This window comes from Mastomys coucha, unplaced genomic scaffold (assembly GCF_008632895.1).
Source record: "Mastomys coucha isolate ucsf_1 unplaced genomic scaffold, UCSF_Mcou_1 pScaffold9, whole genome shotgun sequence".
In the NCBI taxonomy this organism is placed as follows: Eukaryota; Metazoa; Chordata; class Mammalia; order Rodentia; family Muridae; genus Mastomys; species Mastomys coucha.
In genome coordinates this window covers 107,423,101-107,438,375 of record NW_022196915.1, presented here as the reverse complement: position 1 = coordinate 107,438,375, position 15,275 = coordinate 107,423,101, and the positions used below count along the sequence as shown (strand labels likewise).

At 46.1% G+C, this 15,275-nt stretch overlaps 1 protein-coding gene and 1 long non-coding RNA gene across 3 annotated transcripts in view; both read left to right on the top strand.

The window, feature by feature from the left end:
• The window catches only part of LOC116084644, a 6,257-nt gene extending 1,360 nt beyond the window's left edge, over positions 1-4,897 (top strand). The window contains exons 2-3 of one of the 2 annotated variants that reach the window (XR_004116200.1): positions 187-232; positions 2,087-4,897. This is a non-coding gene — a long non-coding RNA (uncharacterized LOC116084644). The remainder of the gene's footprint in view (positions 1-186; positions 233-2,086) is intronic. The other variant, XR_004116199.1, reaches the window with a different exon arrangement.
• Positions 4,898-6,250: 1,353 nt separating this feature from the next.
• On the top strand, positions 6,251-15,040 carry Zic5 (Zic family member 5). Its single transcript, XM_031361730.1, has 2 exons — positions 6,251-8,018; positions 12,082-15,040. Exons 1-2 carry the CDS (start codon positions 6,593-6,595, stop codon positions 12,522-12,524), a joined length of 1,869 nt encoding a protein of 622 aa, XP_031217590.1. The 5' UTR covers positions 6,251-6,592; the 3' UTR covers positions 12,525-15,040.
• The last annotated feature ends 235 nt before the right edge of the window (positions 15,041-15,275 follow it).

The following is a 15,275-nucleotide window of genomic DNA, read 5'->3' as shown; positions in this document are numbered from 1 at the left end:
GTGTGTGTGTGTGTGTGTGTGTGTGCGCGTGCGCGCGCGCGCGCTTGCGAGAGCGCGCAAAGGCTTTCAGGACTATTGCCTCAAAAGTAGACTCAGGTTCTTTAGCTGAAGGAAGGAAGAAAGGAAGGACGGAAGGAAGGGATGAAGTCAGGCAGACACTGTGAGCGAATTCATTTTTTTCAACAGGTTTCTAGAAAGGCTGCTCTGAAGTGGTGTCAAACTCTCCAAATCGGTAACTGTCAACGTTTGGATGCACGTTCTTTCTTTGTTAAGTTTTCTCAAATTGTTCTTTTCAAGCAAAGCAAAAACCTGCACTGGGCAAAACCTCAGCTTGTAGCTGAGAAGGATATCCGCCACAGGGCTCCTGGCAAGGGTACATTTCGCAGCGAGTGAAGAGAACCAAGGCTTGATCAATAATTCGTGGTGTGTTTACAAAAAGAAAAATAAGGGATGAGGGGAAGAAAATCCCACAAACATCCCAACATCATGAGCAACTGTTTTTGAATGTCTACTGTGATCACTATAGCATAATGTGCACATAAATACATGCACTTCACCCACTGTGTTCTCACACACAAAGCTATATATTGTGGGATAGGAGACACCCAAACACAAACAACTCGGATATCCACTGAATATGTTATTGTGACTCTTGACCCCAGTAACACTCCAATTTTTTTCCCTTAAAAAAGGTGTAAAAATGTGAGGAATAGTATGTAATACATTGTAGCTTAGGCCAAAAAAATAATTCACATAATAATAATTTCCTTTTTTACAGAGTCCTAGCACCACCACCATCTATATCACAGAGACAAAATCCAACAAGATAATCAACAGGATATTAAGTTGAAGGTTACTTTTGATTCTGCTTTCTCAGCTATTACTGAGTAGGGTGACCCCTGACATGAAAGACCACATATGTGCTCTGGGAAGCCCCCTCTATAAAACCCACCTAGAACAAAAGTCTTTTGTCATGACTTTAGAAAGGTATAATGTAAAAGGAGAGGAAGTTGTGAAAATCCTAGCCAAAGCTGTAACTGTTAAATAACATTAGGAAGGAGGGTATGAGTGAAGATCTCATAAGATAAAGCTCTCCCATGGCTTTGTTTCTTTTCTCTTTATAATTAAACTCTGTAATTAAGCTAATTTTTAAAAAGGCCCTCACTGTAAAATATGTGCCCATCAGTAGTTTATCGACAGGGATGAAAATACTTTTGTACTTGTCAGAAAGGAGGTGAAGAAGCTGGAAGAACCCAGCCTCCCCCAGCCCTCCCATACTGGGTGACAGAAATTGTGGTTTTGGAAAAAGAAGAGAACTAATTGTCCTTGCCTCATCTCCTCCTTTTTGATAGGAATATTTTCAATGCTGGGTGGAAAAACAAAACAAAACAAAACAGGAGACTCTAGATTACAGGAACAGGAATGTATTTAATTATTTCAAATACTGTTATCTTGTGGGCAAACCTAGGGATTGAATACTGTCGACAAAGGAGCAGCTTTCCAATAAAGTACAGTATTATTGCAGTAGGCTCTCTAATACAATTTATGCTGTCATTCATAAATAACAATGCCATATGTCAGCCATATTGCTTACACAAGTAAAAGCATCAATGTGTCACTATTTGATTTATCTCAACAGCTTCTCTGAGTATGAAGTGTAAAGACTGAAGGGGATGTTGTTTCATGGGGGAAACAACATCCAAATTTTGAAATAAATAAACGCATTGAAGCTTCTACTCTCATCATTATCCGACTTCTAAGATAGTCAAGGATGAGAGATGAAGAAAAGTTCATTTCAGGCCTAAAAAATAAAAATTAGGCTGTTGTGTACTTTGACCATGTAAAACATTTTATGAAATCTTACTTGGACTTTCTGAGTATATTTTGAGAGATATCGATATGTTTCTCAAGAAATTCCCAATCAGAATGGTCAAATGAAGGTCAAAGGTTTTCTCAAACAACCTCTATCTCTAACTGTAAAAGTAATTTTGAACCAAATGGGAATATTTGATCACAGGTATATTTTACACAACTTATCTTTGGTACTGTAAAAGTAAGCTGATCTTTTTTTTTTTTTTTCCAACAGCTTTTCAATGCAAATGTCAGGTGGATACAGGATTGGTCCAATTCTTCACCATCTAAAGGATTTGAACAACTAGACACACACACACACACACACACACACACCACTCTAGCAGCAACCCAGCATTTTGGTCTCAGGAACATAGTCGTGACTTTCGTCTCCCCAACCTTATCATACCCTTGAATGTGTGACAGAGATCATAAACCTTAGCATAAAAGTACAATTTTTTTTCTTCCTACCCCTTGAACCACACGTGTCGGTAGACCCTGATGTTTCTGAGTTCAGGAGGAGTGGGAAAGAGGCAATCCTCAGAGAAATGCTCAGAGAGCTACGAATTGCCACTGGATGATTTTCAACATCAAGGTTCTTGAGCCCAATCGTAGCCCTCATGCCAGATTAATCTGGAGCCGTGAGGCCGCCAGGGTAGAAAATCTGGCCCCTGTCGGAAAAGGATGGGGCGGGAGTGTCCTGGAGAGTCGACTTTAGACTTTGCTGACTCCGTCCACACCTTGCCATCTTGGATGTGATGTGGTAAAATCCCTGGAACCCACAGTCGTCATCTGTTCCTGCCGGAACAGAGCTCCGCTAAAACGAAGATTTGCTGGTCCCTTTGCCTTTCTGTCTACAGCTTGTAGAAAAATCTTGGTGGACTATCACTACCATCCTAGTGTTTCAGCAATTTCCACCCTGTGTGGGTTAAGCACCCCTGGGCACTCCCACTCAGTTTCAACTGTCCTTCTCCATGTGTACCCCGTTCGCCCTTGAACCCGTCTCTGGCTCAACCTGAAGGGCCTTAGACTTTACAAATCCAACCAGCCCCAGCCCTTCCGCGAGGAAGCCGCCTCTCAAAAACCACGCGGGACTGGAGAGTTATAAAGCAATTGCAAGGGCAATAAAAAAGGCATCTCGGTGGGTCTCCCCAATTCCTTTCTTGTCCACCCCCCTGTCCCCCAAGTGCCCCCCTCCGCCCGCCCGCCTGGAGAAACAATCAAACAAAGGCTCAAAAGCCAGGAAATGTCCAATTCACTTCCCTTAGAGTTTATTAATTGCCCACACCCATCGTAGGAAACTTGACTGTGTTAAGTGAGGCACGGAGGGCACCTGGAACTGGGAGACGCAGCCCTCCCTCCTGACAGCGGGAAGTCAGCCTCAGAATCCCCGAGCGCCAAGTTCTGTGGCCTTTAGGAAGCTTTGCAGCGTGGCTATCGGGCTCTGGCCAGCTGGGGATCGTCTGTGCCTTCCACCTCCCCGCGCCTTTGTTTGGGGGGCTGGAAAGATGTTGGGGTTCCTAGAGCAAACGTGAAGTCTGTAGGTCCACGGCTCCCAAAGCTCTTGTTGCCTCCAGCACCGGTATTTCCAAGGTTTGCTCTGCTTTCATACAAGGGCCTCTACAGCACAAAGTGCAGATTAGGGCATGGATTTGGGAAAGTGGTCCTAAAGACCTGTTCCACCATCAGAATAGGCTAGGTCCACAGAAAAGGACAGAATTTGCATGAATACATCTATCACTCCCTGCTTTAGAAATCAGTACACTATTCTCTTCAACGTTCTGGAAATTGTTTTGTTTTGTTTTTTAGGAAGTGTGATCCAGCTATCGTGTCCTTAGAAAGTCGGGATTTAAGTGCGTTTCTCGAGTTGGCTCCCAAACAGCTGGAAAAAGAAACAGCGCACCTGGGGTCAGGCAGGTCATCACAATAACAAAAAGGGCGTCTACAAAATAAAAAGCCCTTTTATAAAGCAAGGCAATTCCGGAAATCCACAGTGAGCCTTCCTGATGACCAAGTAGCTAGGCCTATTCTCAGGTTTAATTGGCAGGCGGTTTATTGGCGCCTTATTGGTGGTGATTGAAATTTTGCTCCCCAGCCCTTTCTTTTAAAAATTAGCATCTCAAGTCGATTTACCTGAGTCAATTATCTTTTTAGGGTCTGGGTTTGGTCATAAATTTGAATATTCATTCAACTCACTTTGTAAATATTCCCTTTCTAGTCACCCACCCAAATCTGTTATTTTCTAAGAAAGTAATTTCTTGCTTTCTTTTTCTTTTTAAGGATCCCATAAAAAGAAATTGATTAGGGAGCTATATTTAAATTAAGACATATTAAATCGATGACAGATACATATCATGCTGTGTTTAACAAGAGTTGTACAAGGAGGCGGGTTCCAGATTCCTCACTGCCCTGCTGTAGCATTATTCACATTTTTACAGCCTTTCCTTCATGCCTCCACCCATTAAACCATTACATTTCAACAATTCAATAAAACAAAGCAGTTATAATTTTGACAAAAAGCTATTTTGAAGGGGCTGAAGGTACCCATTTTATTGCACAATAAAATTGCTAAAACGGTCTATATTATAAACTAGGTTGCACTTATTTTCTTTATTCACTTTTTGGGTTTGTTTTGTTTTTGCTGATAACCTGCAGGAGTAAAATCAGAGCTGTCATTACTGCTAGCATGGATGTTTATTGCCAAGGACTGAAATAAAGGAAAATCATTTGAAATGTCCTTCAAGGAAATGAAGACAGTGGTGATAATTCCCCAAGTGACACTTCCTTTATATACTATCTATACAGATGGCACTGTGCTCCACCAACCTTTCCATGTTTGGCTCAAGATGTTTAAGTCTCCCAAACAAGTCATCAAAGAATTCTCCTCCCCAAATATAGATGTGGATTTGATTACTGACACTGTGTGTGTGTGTGTGTGCGCGCGCGCGCGCGCGCGTGCGCGCGTGTGTGTATCTTTCTACTTATGCCCTTTGCATTTTCCTTAGATTTAAACTTCATTTACCATAAAAGAAAAAGGCATTTGGAACGAGATGGCATGATTGTCTTTGTTTGCTTGTCAGCTTTATAAGAGAAATGGCATTCCCAAGGTTCATAGGGAGGCTCCTTTCTGCAGATGGCTCACACCCATGTCAATGACACTAGAAATCAACTCTTTTGAAATACTTTTTTTTTTTTTGAGAACTATGATCTGATGACAGCTTTAGGGGTGGTTGATCTTTACTCGTTCTGCAAATGAATTAAGCTTAAATATGGTATCTTGCTTTTCTGCTCCCCCCTTCCATTCACCCCATACTCCACCTCCAGATGTGTATGGGGTCACATTGGACTCCTATTGCTACTTTATAATTTAATTGAAGGTAGCAAAATATTTTTGCTCGAGTTTGAGCATTTTAGAACATCACAAAATTAAGAATATTTTTAAACAACAGATGACACTTTGAGAGATTGAAACTCCTAATCAATGAGGGCTCAGGGATAGCATTTAAAAATCTGGGCCATAGGATTCTAGATTTTAATGACTTTCAAGTATGGCATTTCAGTATGAGGGGGAAGTTTATTTTATTAATAAGCAGACAAGATACTTACTGATTTTTAAATATTGTATTTGGTCTATTCTAGTTGTGGTCCTTTCAGAGAAACCGAGGCACATATGTGGCATGCATTCTGGGCAAGAAGAGGGAATTTTGCTTAAAAGACATCTCTTATTTAAAAGCTTACACTTAGAGTAGCCATTTGGCCTTGCCTGACACTGTATCTCTCTGAGAGGCAAAAGTTCGTCCCCCACCCTGCCCACCTCCTCGCGGAGCTCTAATTGGGAGTAACAGATCTATATCTATAACCCACGCGTAGTGTGAGATTAGGTCCCTTGACCATGTTGAATCCATGAGCTAAAAAGTCTAAGCAAGATTGTTCCTTTGGGGAAAGATTTATATTATTTTGACTTTGGTAGTTTGCCAAGCTCCATCAAGTTGTTTTGTGACCAATATAGTTTAATAATCCTTATTCCACCTGCACTCCACGTGGGCCCAGGGACAGACGGGTCCATTTGATAAGCTTCTGACATCTCTACAAATGCGATGGTCATTCGGTCCAGAGAGCAGGCAGGGATTATCCAAGAGAAAAGATAGAAAGTGTTCGAGTTCATCTTCTTCCACCTCCCACACTCCCCCGCCCCCTCGCTTTACCCCTGGTGGGGAGGTCCCATGACCTCTCTCATTCCCCTCCACTTTGGCACAGAGCTAGCAGACGCTCTACACCAGGCAGGTCGACCCGGAGACCAGCATTCGAAGGGAACTGAGCTCGCCGGCCAAGTGCAAACTTTCTACAAGGAAAACTTGAGCATCTCTGGGGAAGCCAGGATGCAGAGCTCCAGGGGAAGAGGGGGCACGAAGTGAAAGCTCTGGCGGTGTGGTACACGGGGGCGGTTTCCCGCTGGGCCCCAGAGCCTGAACCAGAGCCAATCGCGCAGCCGAGGCAGCTGCCAATCACACGGCTCCCTCCAATCCCACCCGTGCCATTTCCAAAAACTCGGTCCCACTGTGCAGCTCAAATGTGGTGTTCACTCTGCCAATCGCTGGAGGATAGAGTGGGGACAAGAATAAGCTGTTACGAGGCCCGGACACAAGAAGTTAAAGAGCCCCTAATATATACATGTTTTTGAAGGCAGGCAGAGGAGGGAAAAGTCCCCCCAGTGAGGGTCTATGGGCCTGATTGTATAGTTATGATGGAGCCCCCTTTGAGCAAGAGGAACCCGCCAGCGCTGAGATTAGCGGATTTGGCAACGGCTCAGGCCCAACAGCTTCAGAATATGACAGGCTTCCCGGTGCTGGCCGGCCCGCCCGCCCACTCCCAACGCCGCGCGGTCGCCATGCACCTCCACCCGCGGGACCTAGGCACTGACCCCGGCGTGGCCAGCACTGTGCTCGGACTCGAGCACATGGCACAGGCCAGTGGGCACGGCCCCAGCCCTCCCGCCCAGGCGCTCCCCGGGCTGCCCCAGGCTCCCGCACCAGCCGCCCGCTCCGCGGCCTCAGGGACGCACACAGGCGTCCGCACCCACCCCGACGGCGGGGGCAGCCGTGGCGCGCAGGCCTCGGCGCCCCCGCCTCCAGCCCCTCCTCTTCCTCCCTCCCAGTCCTCCTCTCCCCCTCCCCCGCCTCCTCCTCCTCCTGCCCTCTCGGGCTACACTGCCACCAACAGTGGCGGCGGCGGCAGCAGCGGCAAAGGCCACAGCAGGGACTTCGTCCTCCGGAGGGACCTTTCCGCCACGGCCCCCGCGGCGGCCATGCACGGGGCCCCGCTCGGAGGGGAGCAGCGGTCCGGTAGCAGTTCCCCCCAGCACCCGACCCCGCCTCCCCACCCGGCCGGGATGTTCATCTCGGCCAGCGGCACCTACGCGGGCCGGGACGGCGGCGGCTCCGCGCTCTTTCCCGAGCTGCACGACTCTCCCGGGGCTCCCGGCGGCCACCCGCTCAACGGCCAGATGCGCCTGGGGCTGGCGGCCGCCGCCGCGGCTGCGGCCGAGCTGTACGGCCGCGCAGAACCACCCTTCGCTCCGCGCTCAGGGGACGCGCACTACGGGGCGGTGGCGGCCGCCGCGGCCGCCGCCCTGCACGGCTACGGAGCCGTGAACTTAAACCTGAACCTGGCTGCGGCAGCGGCGGCCGCGGCGGCCGCGGGGCCCGGGCCCCACCTGCAACACCACGCGCCGCCCCCGGCGCCACCGCCGGCGCCCGCGCCGCACCCGCACCACCCCCACCTCCCGGGGGCGGCCGGGGCCTTCCTGCGCTACATGCGGCAGCCAATCAAGCGGGAGCTCATCTGCAAGTGGCTGGACCCCGAGGAGCTGGCCGGGCCGCCGGCGCCCGCGGACAGCGGCGTCAAGCCCTGCTCCAAAACTTTCGGCACCATGCACGAGCTGGTGAACCACGTCACAGTGGAGCACGTGGGCGGCCCGGAGCAGAGCAGCCACGTCTGCTTCTGGGAGGACTGTCCGCGCGAGGGCAAGCCCTTCAAGGCCAAGTACAAGCTCATCAACCACATCCGCGTGCACACCGGCGAGAAGCCCTTCCCCTGCCCGTTCCCGGGCTGCGGCAAGGTCTTCGCGCGCTCCGAGAACCTCAAGATCCACAAGCGCACTCATACAGGTGGGTGTCTGTCCCCGGCCGCCGCCGCCGCCTCGCCTTCTGCTCGCTTTCATTTTTCCCTCCTTCTGCTGCTTCTCCGCAGACGTATGACCCGGACATGTGACTTCTTTTTTTTTTCTCCCTCCCCCCCCCCTTTTTTCTATGAATAAGTAATTCGATAGTACACACGGGCCCCGCGCCTGCCTCCCTTTCGGCGGAGTCTCCGGCGCGCCCGCAGCCCTTCGGCCGGAACCCGCAACGCGCTCCAGCCGCAGCCCTGCCGGGAGCAGCAACAGCAGCAGCAAGGCACTCAGGATGGTCGGCAGCCCCCACGCCCCGGACCTGGGGAGGTCCAGAGGGCCTTGGGGAAGGGAACCTTGGCTACGGTCGCCCGGTAGCACCTCCCTTCTTCCACGGGACGCGGGCCATGCTGGACCGCCGCGTTGCCGAGATACGGCGTGGGAGGGGCGCCTGGGCTTAACTACGTTTTGGAGGCTGGTCAGTGCAGCCTCACCCGGGAAGAGGGGTTCCGGGGCCGGTTGAGGAAGGTCTGAAGGGAGAGACCTGGGATTCCAGGAGGCTCCAGCCTTTCACTGACACACGCTCTCATACTAGTTCACACATTTCTGACCTCGTGCACACGCTCCTGTGACACCACGACCTCCCTTGCACATGTGTCCTTACTCAACACTTCATTTGCATACCCTCACACAGGGTCATAGGCCTTAGTTACACTGTTATGGGCACTGGAGAAGTTGCCTTCTGTCTTTTTAAGGAAGGTTCTAGACCCCAGAGAGGGTGCTTTCCCTGGATTAGTAAGACCTCTGTGGAACTTGAGGAGAACTCTCAACTCCATGAGGTTGTTCCTCTTATTCTGCCCCACGTCGAGGATCCGTGGGTCTGGCGAAGGAGGCTGAGGTGTTGGGCCGTAGAGGCGTGGGCCCTGTTGATCCTGTAGAACGCACGATCGCGCCGGGCTAATGTGGAGGGCGAGTGTAGTCGAGATTTATATGATAGAAAATATTACTCCTCGGAGGACACTTCCGTAACCTGAGTTTACATTCAGTAATCACTTGACTGATTTATCGGCGCATCTGCGACTGGGACAAAAAGGCAACCTCAAGCACAGGCCCTTACGCAGGGCCTACTGGCCTGAAGCTTTTATGAGAGCAGCCTGATCCGAGGTGGTCTTAGGCTACATACAACTTTGCTCTTGAAGCCCTAAAACTTAAAGACCTCCCTGTGGCCTGCAGGATCTACTAGAAGTACGTTTTTCCTTACAGGCCTCCCCACTCCCCCCGCCCCTTTCCTTTTCCCTAACCGGGACCAATTCTTAATGACTTTTCTAAACAGAAAGTTCTCTCGAGACTCTTTGCTTAAAAACAAACAAACAAACAAACCAGAACAAAACAAAAACCAGATAGCTGCATGCTCTGTGCTCAACACTTTCAATACTTTCCCCAGGCACCCAGGGCCAAAGGGAACTTTCAAATGCAGTGCAGGGCTGGACGTTTTGGGCCCTCTCCACTTTCCCAGGCCTCTGGAGAAGAGTGGACCTTAACCATGGAGGCTGGTGGCAGCTGACCTAGAAGAAATTGACTGACTTACTCGCATCATGGCTTTCGGGTTTCCAAAGGACATGTTGCCCTCTGACCCCATCCTTAACAGCAAGTGGTAGAGGGGATCCCGCGGCAGGATTTTTCTTTCTGATTCCAGATAGGTGGGGATGGCTGCATGGACTCTTACAGGTGGAGCTTGTGGGGTGCCCCTCAAGGGGGATGCTGGCACCTCCGAATTCAGTTCAATGCCTAGTGTTTGGCTGTCCTGGGGCTTTCTGAGCCAGTGGCCATTGTATCCAGAGAAAGACCTTTTTTACTTCCTTCCCTCCCTGCCATACTGCCTTCCCTTTGCGGGGGTTATCTAGGATCCCAGAACAGACGGATCAAAGGACGAATCCCCAGGCCACTCCTGAAGGCCTGTTTCCTGACCCACGTGCCCTCAGCTGCATTTATAACCTGTGTCTGGCCGGTGTCTAGAGGGAGTTGGCAATGTCTAGGCAATATCCACATGGCTCTTTCCTACAAGCACCAAGTCTCCAAAACTCTTCATAGTTCAATTCTGACATGACCCTCCTGTCAGTGTCTGTAAGATAAACACTGGGGTCGCCCAGCCATTCTGGTTAGGCCTTTCTAGGCCCCTAAACAGCGTGGGCTGTTCAATGATATCTAGCTTCTTTTTTCTTACTTTCTCCCCTGCCACTGTCCTTTATGCCCTAACTTCTACCTTGCTTTCCCCTCCCTATCCCCTGAGTCCTGCTGCTCTTTCTCCAGCGTTGTGGAAGAACCAAACATATTCAAAATACTTATATTTTTCTAATGCAAGATTTGCCGGCTGCTCAGGATCATGAGAAATTTGAAATGTAGTGTATTTGCTTAGAATGAATAAAACCACTTAAGCCTTCATATTGAAGAGAGGATTAGAAGCATAAATATAAATGTATATAATATGTAATATTTATTTAGAACGACAATATGTTAAATAAGGCTTACTTTGAACTTTACAGTGTGGCACAGAAATCCTGAAAAATTCATATTCTGATAGGAAGAGATTAATTTTGTTTTATTCCACTCAATCTATAGAGAATTTGTAAAGATTGTGATTATCGTTGTGAGTTGTATTTGTCTTCCACTCATAGGTTAATGTAGGAAGTACATTTCAAGAATAGCTCGTTTCATTTTTAAACAGTATTTCCAGTTAGTGAAAGTTATATTTCAGGCATTTTAAATTCTTTCATTTCTATTACATACTCTGGCATTGGAGCAGTTAACATTGAGGAAATATGAAGAAAAAAGACCTCATTGAAATATTTGTATAGAGAAGATGAGATAATTAACCACAGAAATTTATCTACTGTTCTATCTTTTAAAAATATTATCCAAAACAAAGACCATCGCCTTTTGTTCTGTGTCTGGGCAACTGCTGAGTTTTGTTTTGTTTTAATCCTCTCAGCGGAACAACAGAAAAATTAGTTTGTAACAGTATTATGGGATGGGATGACTTATTCAGTGTTGGACCCGAATACATCAAGCTTGTAGATACTGATGTGAGAGGTAAAACTGAGTTATAATTTAATCTGTTGTCTTTCTCTTGTTTATAAGCCAAAGTGATATGGCTAAATTTCCCTAGTTAACAGCTTATTAAACAGTCTCACTTCTGGCCTTGTGTTTAAGGAATTGTGTTTCTAGGGCTGTTAGATAAATTAAAAGAGGTGATAGGCCAAAAGAGCTTGTTTTTTTTTTTTTTTTAAACTAGTTTTGTTTATTAAGGAGTGAAGAAAGCTGTTAGCATGAGTCTCCTTAGGCACAAGGTCCAGGCAGATCGTGCTGGGGTTGTGCTTCCTAATGTCCACTCAGGTCCTGCATTGCCACGCTCCCCTCTTGTTAACTTGAGGGTATAGGGATAGTTGGTGGGATAATGGCCTGACCTCTGTCCAGCCAGCCTTGTAAAATCTCAGGGTAGGACTGACTGTACTTCACAGGTGTCTTTAGTTCTAAGGAGCAGAGGGGCTTGATTTTCTCCTCCTTCTCATCATAAGCCATTGTCATCTTACTGTGCCCGAGCTACTGTAAACTTAAGTTATATGTCTGTGTCTGTTTTTTCTTTCTCATGGTTTTAGAAATAGGGTTTCATCTACGTTTATCATAACAGGGAAAATCTTTCATTTGCATTTTTCTGTGTTCAGACCACGGGGAGTGTGTGTGTGTTGGGGGAGGGAGGGCATTGCATGGAGGCCCTTGGTGGCTTTCAGAGGTACATCCTGAACCTTACTTCAGACTTCACTCTGACCTCTCCGGTGCTCCAAGACTATCTGATCCCTCACAAGGCAAGTCTAAGCAAAGCCTCTAGACCAATAGATACAGGTCACTTCTTGCAGTGTCTCTTCCTTACCTACCTGGATATTATATTAAGGAATAAAGCTAGTTCTTCAGGAGTGGTGGGGATGCACCCTAGTTCTAATCTAAGAGTGCTTCAAATGAGAGGTCTCTGAGAAGCCACTGCTAACCTTTCCTGTGTTTTGTTACAGGGGAAAAGCCTTTCAAATGTGAATTTGATGGTTGTGATAGGAAGTTTGCCAATAGCAGCGATCGAAAGAAACACTCCCATGTCCACACCAGTGACAAGCCCTACTACTGTAAGATTCGAGGCTGTGACAAATCGTACACCCACCCAAGCTCTCTGAGGAAGCACATGAAGATTCACTGCAAGTCCCCCCCACCTTCTCCTGGAGCTCTTGGTTACTCATCGGTGGGGACTCCCGTGGGTGATCCTTTGTCCCCTGTGCTGGACCCAACCAGGAGTCGATCCAGCACTCTGTCCCCTCAGGTGACCAACCTCAATGAGTGGTATGTTTGCCAGGCCAGCGGGGCCCCCAGCCATCTCCACACACCTTCCAGCAATGGAACCACCTCTGAGTCTGAAGATGAGGAAATGTATGGGAACCCTGAAGTCATGCGGACGATACATTAGAATTATTATTAATAAGTGAGGTAGTAAGTGAGAGAGTCCTTGGACCATGTCCTAACCTGAAACAATGCTGAGCCTGAGACAAACTGGTGACTCAGACTTGCCACCGGGTCTAATTAGCCCTATTTATTCAGTATGAAACCCTATGGTGTTTGTACATTTAATTAATTTAATTAAGATATTTGGTTGTGGGGTTTTTTTGTTTTTCTTTTTTTTTTTTCTTTCCTCTTTCTCCTAAAAGAAACAAACACAACCACAAAATAAAACAGGACCAGGGATGTAGCTCAGTGGTAGAGCACTTGCCTAGCATGCACGAGGCCCTGGGTTCAATCTCTAGCACTGGAGTGGAAAAGTAATGGCAAATAAAAGGCGACCAAGTTGGACATTGGTACATTGCAGGGGGACAGGCCTGGTGTCAGAGTCTATCAGGGGAATTGAGTGGAGATTGAGATATATACTGCCAATACAGTGTGTGCGTGTGCGTGTGCGTGTGCGTGTGTGTGTGTGTGTGTGTGTGTGTGTGTGTGTGTGTGTGTGTTAAATGGGGGAAAAAATATTAAGTTAGAACTTAACACATCAACCAGGTCCTCTCCATGTCCCAGAGTGCCTCTCAGATGCCTTTGACACCATAATGAGGGCTGCTCTTGAGCCTTCTGATACAGACTTAATTCTGCAAAGGCCTCTTGATTGTAAAACACACACTTGCTGCATTGACAACAGATCCTGGACTGTGCCTGTATCCAAATGTCTTTGTATAACAAACAAACAGAACTTTGGTTTCGAATATTATTTTAATTCCTCTGCTTTTATTATCAATCTCAATGTAACATGATATTTTTATACAGGATTGTTCCTTCAGTTTCTTGTGTGATTTTAAAAAAGCAAAAACAAAAAACAAAAGTCAAGCCAAGTGCAGCCACCTTAACATAGAACCATATATCATGCTACTGTGATTGTTCAAGCAGAAATGGAGAGGAGCTACTGAGACAGACAACTGGGAAACTGATCTTTTATAAACCAGAAGTAAATTCAAGTGCTTTCTCTTTCCTCTGCTGGGTTGTGTTGTTTTGATTTGAAATTGGGAATTTCAGATGCTGCCTCCTGGCTGTATCCAAATTTGTAGGGTAATGAAGAGTTATGGTTTTGACCATAAGTTCTTTGGGATGCCAACATGCACAGTGGTGTCTGAGGAAGTGTTAGGATTGCATCCTATCCACTTTTAAAAGAGATTAAAAAAAAACAAAAACAACAAAAAAACAGGCCAACTCCTCTTTTATACTACTGTATCGACCTTTAAAAAAAAAAAAGGTCTTTATTTCTAATGCATTTTCTTTTCATCTGTGCCACAAGGACTGAATCTTCTTCCATTTGTAATGGCAGTGTGAAGTGTATGGTTTATTTTACAAGAGGAGGAGTTGCTATATATATTAAAAATTTTAAAAGGCTTATAGTTAACCAGCAAATGCTGATGAATGGGTGACCTTTGCCAGAGCTGTCAAGCCAGGATACAAAGGGTCAAGGGCCTAGGACAATAACTCTTAGTCAGTTTCTGTTCGGTTGGTACAACACATCTCCTGTGCAAACTGTAACCCATCAGAAACACCATACACATACACTAAAGGTACTAATTTATCCTCAGAGACCCTGAAGACACCCCCTCCCCCATGATTTGTAGAAATTTGTTTTGTGTACTGTGAGTGGTTAATGTAGTCTTGTCCTTGTTAATAACGTGTCTGTGAATACTTTTATTTGTACAGTTTTTAATTAATTTATTTTTGGAGATCTTTTTCTTTTTCTGGAAGAGTTCAAAGCACACCAAAGAAATATATTATACATTTTGGCGAAAGATTGTCATTTATGATCCATTGTTTATTTAAGAAAAAAGGAAAGGAAAGAAAGTGGGAAATATAAAATATATTTTTAAGCTTACTTGAATGGACAAGGTAATGTGAAAACTCGAGACTCTTCCTGCACGTCTTCTTGCCTCGTATTGATGAGATTATGTATAGTTTATAGATATATTAGTACGGTGCATGGTGCTGTTACGTGGATACCTTCTAATGTTGTCTTCAGATTGTTACAGTAAATGTGAAACATGCAGACCCTCCTTTACAAAGAGAGAGACCTACAACTTGAATATAAAATAATCCTACATTTTAAAGGTTTATCTGATTTTTTTTCCTGTTATTCACTTTCAAATAGAAAAGATAAGGTATGAACTTGGGTGGGATAACTTATGTACTGTAAGTTTGTTAGGACAGAGTATTCCTGATGTATAATGAGTTTTATTTATACAACTTTTTCAATGGTAGTTTGCACTATTCTTTATCATGCTACAGGTTTATTTATTATGAAACAAAGGAATATGTATTTTATGTATTTTGCCATGAATAGGTTAACTCTGTCACAAATTTATTGGTTCCTGATACACTGAAAATAAAACCTTAAAATGTGTACCTCCCTTAGAAAGAAGGCAAGAATGGTGATGGACAAATTAATAAAGGTATTCTTCCTATGTATTGTACATTTTATCCAAGGCACATCTCTGTCATTCTTTTAAAACAGAACAGTTGCTAAAGGAGTGAACATGCCTTTTCCTGATCTCTCCTGAGCTTCTGAAGAAGGGGCAGGTGGGAGTGGGTGGGGTTGCTTGGATTACTTCCATTTAATCTGAAACAGTGGATCTCAACCTTCCTAATGCTGAGACCCTTTAACACAGTTCCTCATGTTGTGGTGACCTGCAATCATAAAGTT